This window comes from Telmatherina bonti (genome assembly GCF_933228915.1).
Source record: "Telmatherina bonti genome assembly, chromosome: 1".
Lineage (NCBI taxonomy): Eukaryota > Metazoa > Chordata > Actinopteri > Atheriniformes > Telmatherinidae > Telmatherina > Telmatherina bonti.
Window position 1 is genome coordinate 31,964,442 of NC_136619.1, and position 10,500 is coordinate 31,974,941.

The 10,500-nt window shown below is 36.3% G+C and overlaps 1 protein-coding gene across 1 annotated transcript; it reads left to right on the forward strand.

Annotated features, from left to right (window-relative positions):
• Positions 1–2,054: 2,054 nt before the first annotated feature.
• Positions 2,055–9,871, forward strand: LOC306755793 (gastrin-releasing peptide receptor-like; the record flags this gene model as incomplete). Its single annotated transcript, XM_079240316.1, has 4 exons — positions 2,055–2,362; positions 7,537–7,888; positions 9,225–9,338; positions 9,590–9,871. 4 exons carry the CDS (start codon positions 2,055–2,057, stop codon positions 9,869–9,871), a joined length of 1,056 nt encoding a protein of 351 aa, XP_079096442.1.
• Positions 9,872–10,500: the final 629 nt, after the last annotated feature.

The following is a 10,500-nucleotide window of genomic DNA, read 5'->3' on the forward strand; positions in this document are numbered from 1 at the left end:
GAATATACTCTGGCCCTAAACCATTAAGTGGTTCATAAACTTAACAGAAGGATTTTGAAGTCATTTTTACTTCTTTAGCCTGTGCAGGTGAAAGAGCTTCCTTTTCTGTTGCTCTCTCATTGCTCTTTTTTGTTTCACTTTGTGACCAATTAAATCTTTGGCTCTACTGGATTTTTCGCCCTCATTTCTACACAGTTACTACAGAGCCACCTCTCCTTTAATTTACTACATCATACAAGTGCAGCATGTACAATCAGACAGCTCTTGACAAACCAAAGCAAGAGACATGGATTAGAGATGATCTTTCTCTGCGTAACATGTCACACCATTCTTTGTCTTACTGTGTATTCTCTGTTGAATGAATGCTTCAATGCAATTTTAAGAGATATTTGTGGATTATTTTTACTTGACTACCTGCTGATGACCTCATAGTTGTTTTTCACCTCTTACACCTGTGGAGCTCCATTATCTTGCAGCAGCTGAGGGTTTCTATGGAGACATCTTTCACTTCAGGAGGGTATTTGCCAGATAAAGAGTCAGACCTCCAGGAGGTAAATTTAGCTATTGGTCTGCAAAATCACAACATCTTCTATTCCTCCTAGGAGCATAACAAGACTCACTGTCTGGTTAATACATCTAAATCATTTTTAGATCACATGGGTCACAGTTTCATCTGACAGACTCAGAAGTGAGCACAGAAAATCAGGCTTTAGCTTTGTGAGACTTAAGATCATAAGCCCCACTTGATGAAGGAAAAGCCTGTAATCAAACCAGCATAAATTTGATATACTTTTGTCTAAAAATATATTTTAATTTTGGTTCCCCAAATAGTAGGATTATCACAAAAATTGGTAGAACACCATGTCACCTTCAAGATGAATTTTAACAAGTTTTTTATGTACTAATATCTATTTTAACTTGCCATCTTATGGTATTGTCAGAGCAGATTTGCTGCTGATCACTGCCATTGCTTTATGATCACAGTGTTTCCATTCTCTGGGGGTTGCTTCCAGCAGGATATTGCACCGTATCACAACAATTACCTCAGCTGGCTTCCAAAACATGTCAATAAATTCTCTGTAATCCAATATCATCCATAGTCACCAGATGTCAATCAAAGAGAGCATCTTTGGGGTGTGTGAGAATAGGAATTTTACCTCAAGGAAGCTGACAAATCTGCAGCAAATGTTTGTGTATATTTCCCAAAGCGTATTGAATGTAACACCTTGTTAAGTTTGTGCTGCTGGTGATTAAGGCTGTTCTGAAGGCAAAAAGGGGTCCAAGATGAAACTGATGTATACACAACTTACAAAAAGTTAAGAAATTCATATTTTGTAAAATGTTAATAGTTCCTGTAACACAGACACTCAGTCATGATTATAAGACATTGAAGTATAATTATAGGTTGAACCAAAACTTTTATTGGTCAATTCAAGGTTCACACACTTTTTTTGTTTTGCAGTTAACCATCTTGTTAAAAAAAGAAAAATAGTATGTTGTGCAATAAGTATAGCAGCATGGAACAGTTGTACAAGTGCATTCAAAAGTTTAGAAAAGTCTGATTAAGTTCACCTGTAAAGACAACAGCATTAATTCTGACATCATACAAAAAGCCAATTAGACAGACAGACAGATAGATAGATAGATAGATAGATAGATAGATAGATAGATAGATAGATAGATAGATAGATAGATAGATAGGTAGATAGATAGATAGATAGATCCGGTCCGACTCTTCTCGACAGAGAGGTAAATACTGTTGTGTGTTTTTGGTGTTGTGTTGCTTTGGGCGCACCAGATGGCAGCTCCGCGCTTTAACCTGCAGAGTAGCCTTCATCTCTAAAGTTGGATAAAACTTCAACCTGTCGTTTTTTTTCCTTTCTTGTATTTATTAATGCCTACGTGAGCGTCGTGGTCCTTAAAATAAAACGATAAATAGTTAAAAAAAAAAAAAGTCTCCTGAACTGCTGGTTGGTTTGACTGTGGGAGTGATGGAGCTTATGCACCTCAACGCGTCGCGCAGCGTCACTACTCTCCAGAGCTCGGCACGGACAATGTGGCACACCGGCGTGGCCATTGCTACTCTTTACGGTGCTATCAGTGTGTTGGGGTTAATTGGCAACATCACGCTCATCAAGACGTTTTGCTCTGCCAAATCCATCCGTAGTGTGCCAAATCTCTTCATGTCGAGCCTTGCGCTCGGGGATGTGTTGTTGCTGGTGACCTGCGCCCCGGTGGATGCAAGCCGCTTCCTGTCAGAGGAGTGGCTGTTCGGCAGAGTGGGCTGTAAGGTCATCCCTTTCATCCAGCTCACCTCGGTCGGGGTGTCTGTGTTTACACTGACAGCCCTCTCTGCGGACAGGTAGGATGCTGGTTTTGATCATAAATATTTAATCACAGAAACAAAGAACTTGAGATATTCAAAAGCAAGGCAATTATCTAATTTAAGTTTATCTCTTTATTTATTTATTCAACGAGCTTGGTGTTGAAGTAAATAACAAATTTCCCTGTCATCAAAATACTGCGCCAAACGGTGACGCCTTCTGTGCAGGTCTGTTGCCAAGGGATCGAATCAATTGCTTCAGGGGGGGGGGGGGGGGGAAACGAAGAACTACATAACCTGCCAATGAATGAGTTAACCCTGTTGTCCTTTTAGAGATGAACTTAATGAATTAAAACTTATTTTGATGGTCTGTTTTAAAAGCGTCAACTAAACTTTGATGGCGCAGTCAAACTGTTGCGCGTTTTCCAGAGTGATTTAATTTGAGTCTCTTTGTAATACCTGAGTGAAATATGACCTGGGCCCTAAAGTTCATCACAGATTATGCAGTTTTAATCAGTTTTGTTTATGATGTGAGCGTGGGAAAAATGATTGGATGGAATATTCAGCTCCATTTTTTGCTGGCATTTGGGGACTTGGCATCCAGGCAGCAGTGACCTGTTAAAAACCTCTGCCTAAAGCCCAGTTTTGCTGTTATTACTGGCTAATAATAATAATTTAAAAAAAAAAAAAAAAAAAAAAAAAGCATGGGACAAAACAGAATTTTTGTGAAGATCTGTAAGGGTTGTCCATGTATAATCGTGTTTACTTTTTTTTTTTTTCTACAATCAAATCACCTAAATAGAATAGACTTTGTCTGGCTATCAGTAATTTCTCTGTTTCTGCTCACACTGTGATATGGTCTGTAAACCTGATAAATAAAATTTGACATGCAATGACGATTTTGGCCCCCCTTTTAGTTATTTCATTTCATTTTTACAGTAAGATATTTTTTTTCCAAGTCAAGAATATATTCCTACTTTAGAAATAAATATTTATTTAAAAATATTAAAATGAATATTTTTAAAAAAAATATATATTAAACAATAATATTAATAACCACCACAACAATAATAATAACAACAGCATTCATTCATTTATTCGTTTTCTCTGCTTAGTCTGACTCAGGGTCATGGGGAAGCAGGAGTCTATCAACGGGCAAGATGCAGGGTTCAGCCTCACAATCACAATAGTGTTTATAAAATAAATTCTATTCAAGCGATCTTGAGATGTTTTACAGCCTGTTACAAAGGACACTGTTACTGTTACATATTTGCCTGTTTTACAGCTGTTCATTTTTTTAAAATGCAGTATTTATCTCCATTATTGTACATTTAACTATGTGAAAAAGTGTTCAAGGTGCCACTTTATTTGTTCAGCAATCTCAGACAACCAGCTCTACTGGAAACTGATATGAAAGACAGAAGGTTAAGTCTTCCTAAGACTAATTTAGCAGAAAATAAGCAAAATGAAGCATTACAAGCACACAATGCTTCTGTTCTTTATACATTCTACAGTGTTTGTTATTGTGGTCCTGTTGTGTATTTTGTTTTATTTATTTATTTATTTATTGTCTGGCAGCTAGTCATGAATAAAGTTCTATTGTGTTCTTACAAAAATGATTCAGTACTGCATTAAAAGAGATAGTCCTTATCCCCACAGAAGTCCTTTAGATATTTTCTAAAACAGTTTTTTATGGATAAAATCTTGTTGTGGACTGACTGTTTGTACGTTTACAGAAACCTTGCTGATATAAAAGGTATTGTTTGGCTGATGTTTTTGTTGCAGTATCATCTGTTATGGCTGTAAAGATGAAGTGCAGTTGGGAATGGTCAAAATAAATTTTTACTGAATTATTACAACCAGAGCCATTTCTTGCTATAGGCAAACAAAGCAAATGCCTCAAGTTCCCAACCCAAGCTCAGTACCTCTATTTTGCCACAGTTGGTGTCAGCTAAGTCTTTTTGCAAATTATTTAAAAAAAGAAAGGCCATACAGAGTACTGCAAGTGTCTTTGCTTACTTTATTGCCTTCAGTAAGACAAAGTCTACATGGTTCCAAACCAATGTGGAGAAAATTTGCAAAGACGAGACAAAAGACAAAAGTGTTTCATGCAAGGTGAAAAGTAAAGACAATTTTTCAAAATCACATATTCTATGGTAAATTTTTTTCTGAACGTTAGTGGCCTAGAAGTTAAATAAGCATGTGAGGCAGAAGAGAGTGTTCAAGCCTTGATCGTACATCTGCCATACAACTGTTGTGACATCATGCCTGCTGCCAATCCTGAATAAATTCTTAGTTTGCAACAATTAAAAATGTGTTGTTCTTTTATCTAATATGCCCTAACAACTTACCACCTTCAGTATCCTGCTCATCACGGTCTGACTTTGTGGTCTTTTTTGCAACACTGGCATATTATTCCTTCCTACTAATGAAAAATGCTCCCTTACATCACCACTAGATGGCACTCTAAGACCAGAAATGAACAGAAACTGCGTGTTCTTCAATCTATTGAGCTTTTCAGGTGATCAACAGATCTTTCTCTGTGGTAGCTAAAGTTAAATAGTTAGCGGCAAATGGTTGATTCAACATTCAAACATAATAATTCTATGATTAGATGATGTTTAATAAATATTTCTGCAAAGAATTTTTAACCACTTTTAGTTCTTAATAGCATTATAGTCAAATATTCAATACTTTTCTACAATATCTCCACGTGCACTCGTATAGAATTAATCCTTTCCTTAATAGATGAGCTTCATCTATTACCACTGATATATGCATGTTATAGGAGGTTGGCCTCATGGGTTCAAATCCCACATGGGACAATTATGTAATATTTCTGCTCAATACAACTTCCTTCCTCTTTTTAATCTTTAAGTAAGCGTTCCTCTCTTTGCATTTTTATCACTTCATTTTTTCATTCTTTTGATTTTTTTTTAATACTTTATCAGATTGGAAAGAATACTACACGTCTGCTAGCTGCTGGAATGTGCTGCTGCAGTGTCCTCTGTCAGAAGGACAGACATCCAGAGATGCTTTATGTATAAGGTGGTTTATTCACCGTACAATGGTGGTGATAATCAGATTGTGTTGTGCTTTCTACACACCAAAAACAATCATGTCATAATGAAATTATAGTTCAACCCCATAATTTCAAAAAGCTGCACCAATGCTCAATGAGCAATTCAAAAACTTAAAAGTGCTCCCTTAGATTGCCACTAGATCCCCCTAAAAGTATCACATCATTCCTCTCACGAATCCATGACAAATTCAACTTAGTTTTCACCACTTAAAAATGAACAGTTTTTTCACTAACTTTGGTGACATTTTCAACTTTTTTTGCATTAAACATCAGTGATTACACATTATCGCATTCACACTTTTTAGTTATCTGTAGCTTTCTTATCTGTTTAATACACCTCTTACATGCTTAAAAATAAACATTGGCTAGAAATAAATTAAGCTGCAATAATAAGCTGTGGCTGTTGTCATAATTTATGACAGTTATTTCTAGAATGATGTACAAACTTAACTTTCCAAGTATAACATGAAGGTACTTTTAAGGGAGACTGAGAAAATACATATTTATTTGTCATGTCCCACCCTCGAGATGTCTGGTAACAATGGATTAAACCTTTTGCTGCTTTTCTGGATTGACAGTGGGATGTCTAGAAAGGTTTTCTTGGGGAACCAGGTGGAGGCACAGATTTGGAAACTGGTGGCACATGTAAATGGACCAAAACCTTAAAAAGAAATCTAGCTTTTACAAAATTATAAACTGTTCATCATAACTTAAGTGGCTACAATGAACTAAAATCAAATCAGAATCTGTCTAATTATAATGCTAATGGTGTTTCACCATTAAAAATAATTTTTGATGAAAAGTATTGCATGCTTATGAACCTCATTGCAGTGAAGTTTCAGGCACAACAGTGTAAAGTTCTGAGATGCTGTATTGATCAGTAAACTACAAAGAGTCCATCCAATCAGTGTTACCAGAGTTGTTTCAGTATAAACAATCTAGTTGTGTTGAAGGAAACATCTCTAACCTGGATGTTAGCAGCCCTTGATGGCCAGAACTGAACATCCCTGCTACGTCCAGGAACATGCATGTCTGTGATATGTAAATAATGCGAGAAATTAGCTGAACCACATTGTTTAATCACCACCTTACTGTCAGTTTCAGTTATATTGATGCAGAAGGAACATTTTCAAGATAAAATGTGGTCAGACTGGAGTGATGTCGTTGACATGAGTTTTATTCAGCTGCAGCGCCACACAGCAGCTTATAACTCGGATTTTTATTTCAAGCAGTTTTTTTTTTTTTGCTGCCTATAATACTGCCTGGTTGCAATAATTATTTCAGGGTTACTTGTTTAAGGATATTCTAATTGATTGAAGTTTCTTTTTTGTTCAGCTTTTACAAACACTTACAGGAATATATGTTATCCTCTCATCATCTTTTGCCCCCAAACTAATTTTCTCCTGTCTACTGTGCTCATCTCTCCTTTTTGGTCCTTCCTTCCTCCTGGCTAACCTGAGTTGAGACTCAAACTGCTGTTTGATGCTGAAACTGCAGCAGGGGCTACATTTAGGGACACTTGGACCTCAAAGCTTCACTGTGAATATTTCATCTTACATTTGACGACTGATTAGATTTAAATAATTGTCTTAATTTGCTTTGTTGCAACTTGGTTTTAGGTTTTGTGCAGAAAATTTGTTTTAGACTTTGTTTAGTCTTATTCATGAACTCTTTAGATTGGTGGATTTCTTGATCTGACATCTAAACATGTTGGCACAATGAAGCCCAGTAGACCCAACACCTGCAGTCAGATTTATTCGAGGTGACTGGAACTTTGGTTGTGATGTGGACAAACACAAACAAACTTGTCACCTTGATTTCCATCTGATTGACTTTTTCTTTCACTGGAATAACCGCTGAAGATCTAATTATGATTAGAGTGTGCATCAATATTCACAACAGCAGCAGGTCAGAGTCATCTTCTATTCACTACAATTTAATTCCTCATGTTTTCTGAATCACTTTCACAACTTCAATATAAAATTAGTGATCATTTCTAATATGCAAGACTAAAAATGTATTTTTTTCTTTTAGTGTATTTAGTGAAGAATTTACTTTAGGGTATTTGTATTGAATACACATTAACCAGTGATTTGGCCCCACCACTAATCCCATTTTCTCTGTCTTTCAGGTACAGGGCTATTGTGAAACCTTTGGACATACAAACATCGACCACCACTTCCAGAATTTTCCTACGTGCAGCCTTTATCTGGGTCATCTCCCTGATCTTGGCTATCCCCGAAGCCATTTACTCTGACCTCCACACCTTCAACATCTCCTCCACTAATGAAAGCTTTGTGACTTGCGCTCCCTATCCCCATGCTGGGAAACTGCACCCTCAGATCCACTCCATGGCTTCCTTCCTCATTTTCTATGTCCTTCCCCTGCTGGTGATATCGATTTACTACACCTTCATTGCTCGGAGCCTGTTCAGAAGCGCGTCTAACCTTCCTGTGGAGGGGAATGTGCATGCAAGACGACAGGCAAGTCCTCAAACTGTAATAAGCAAAGTTCCTGACCCAGATGGGATGCAATGTTACATGAGTCTCCACAACACAATTAATAGTTCCTCATAAAGTTATTTCCTGTCTCATTTGTTCTATCTATCTATCTATCTATCTATCTATCTATCTATCTATCTATCTATCTATCTATCTATCTATCTATCTATCTATCTATCTATCTATCTATCTATCTATCTATCTATCTATCATCCTTTTCTTTTTGCTGGCAGCAGTCTAAACAGAGCTTTGACCTTAACTTCCCAGCCATCTCTTGAAGCTCATTATATGCCTGTCATGGAGACAGATTATAAAATATATACCATTAGTATGTATTCGTAAATATGAAAATACTCTCATGACCTCAATGTGTTCACAATCTTTTTCAGGGAGAAATCTGCCATAATGACATACATAAATACATTCATTCATTCATTTTCTGAACCGCTTAATCCAATTCAGGTTCGCGAGGAAGCTGGAGCCTATCCCAGCAGGCTTTGGGCGACAGGCAGGGTACACCCTGGACAGCTCGCCAGTCCATCGCAGTACATAAATACAGCGTTTAATAATTCATTAAATGTGTCATTAAAATGCAAAATAACCATGTACTAAATATATGAATACCTACTCATATGTGTCATTAATAAGTAATATTGGTAATGAATAATAATAAATAAAATACATAATTAATTACTTAAATATGCTAGTAGGTAATAAAAATGACCTAAATTAAAACTGAATCTATTTATTCAGTTATGTTAAATTTATTGAATATCTAACTGAAAGTGTTATTAAGTAATTTAGAATAGTTAAACTGATGTAAAAGCATATGTAATTGTTTTACTACCTAATCATTTAATGGATGGAGTGTATTTATCCTGTGGTGGCTAATTTGTTCAAATGTTAAAGCATGTCAAACACATATAAATCATCCATAAGAAGATGATAAAAAGTTACAAAAAATGGGGAAAGATAAAGGAAGCACCAGATGATGGTGGGTCTCTGTGATATTGTTCAGGGTGGTTTGGGCAGTTAAAATGAACGTTTTTTCTTTCTTTCTTTTTTTTTTTTTTTTTTTAGTTGTTTTTGGGTTAGATGAACTTTGCAACATCTGCTGGAAGGTTGCAACTGCAAGGAGAGAGCAGTTTTTAAGTTTTATACCTACATTTATGAATAATTATTAATTAATTAATCAATTATATATATATATATATAAAGTCCTATTCTGATCATTTAATAAACAGATTTAATTTAATTTTCCATTTTATCAAACACAGTCACCATTTCTCTGTCTGAATGAGTTATCTGTCACCAACAGGTTGAATCCAGAAAGCGCTTGGCCAAGACTGTTCTCGTGTTTGTTGGTCTGTTTGCAGTATGCTGGCTTCCCAGCCACATCATTTATTTGTACCGCTCCTACCACTACTCCCAGGTAGACAAAAAGCACCCTTTTAAAACTTTTTCCAAGGTACTTTTCCTGAGGTTTAAATTTTAAATATAAACTCAGTTAACTGTACTGGAACAGACTGCATAACATAAAGCTTTATCTGTCGTCATTTGAGGTTGAATCTGGACTAATATTATGTTTTATAAAGACATATAAGTACATATGATCAGAGTAGAGTGATGTATTTGTCAGCATCCTGAGAACACTTGATCTTGATCCTTTGTGTTTTCTGCCAGGTGGACACCTCGCTGGCTCACTTCATATGCAGTGTTGTGGCTCGTATTCTGGCTTTCACCAACTCCTGCATCAACCCATTTGCTCTTTACTTGCTTAGCAAGACCTTCAGAAAACAGTTCAACCAACAACTGTGTTGTTGCTGTCGTTTCATCCTCAAACATTCCCCACAGAGCCCAACACATTATAACACGCGTGTGACTTCCATCCACAGCACACATCATTCTGTAGCAAGTCTAACCATCATCAATGGCAGACAGCCCTGTCAGGAGGACTGTGTGTAAATCATATGTTTACTTGAACATGACTAGAAATTTTGCTCTGACTTTTGGTCTCATATCAAAAGAATAAACTCCTATGAAATATCAAGACCTCCAAAAAATGACAAAGCCATTGTGACGATGCACATGTGAATTGAATGGTTTATCTTAAATTGCACATATGCATGTAAAATATACCAATCTATTGTTTGAGTTCCTTTAAAATGATAAACACTGCATGTTTGCTTCCGATCAGCTGTGCTATTTATCAGAACCTTGCATACTTTACCAAACTCTAGGATGAAGGATATACACTAATATGTTTTAACTTAATGGTTAGATGAACTACTGTTTTGTTCTCTTGTAATTAATATGATTAAAAACCTACTCAGTATTATATAACTATCAAGTCCCAAAACAAACCTGCTGGATGTAATTTAACTGACAGAACTCTGAATATGTCGTCTCTGCTTCAGGCCACTGAAGAAACCAATGACAGATTACTTTTGACAGTATTTTATAGATGTTTTGACCAAAAAATCCAGACAGTTCTGAAGAGAAGCCCTACTTCCCTTAGTGCACAGAGTGCTGAGGGCTTGTCTGCTGATATGCTGTATAACTGCTTGGATTGTACAGATAATGTAAAAAAAAAC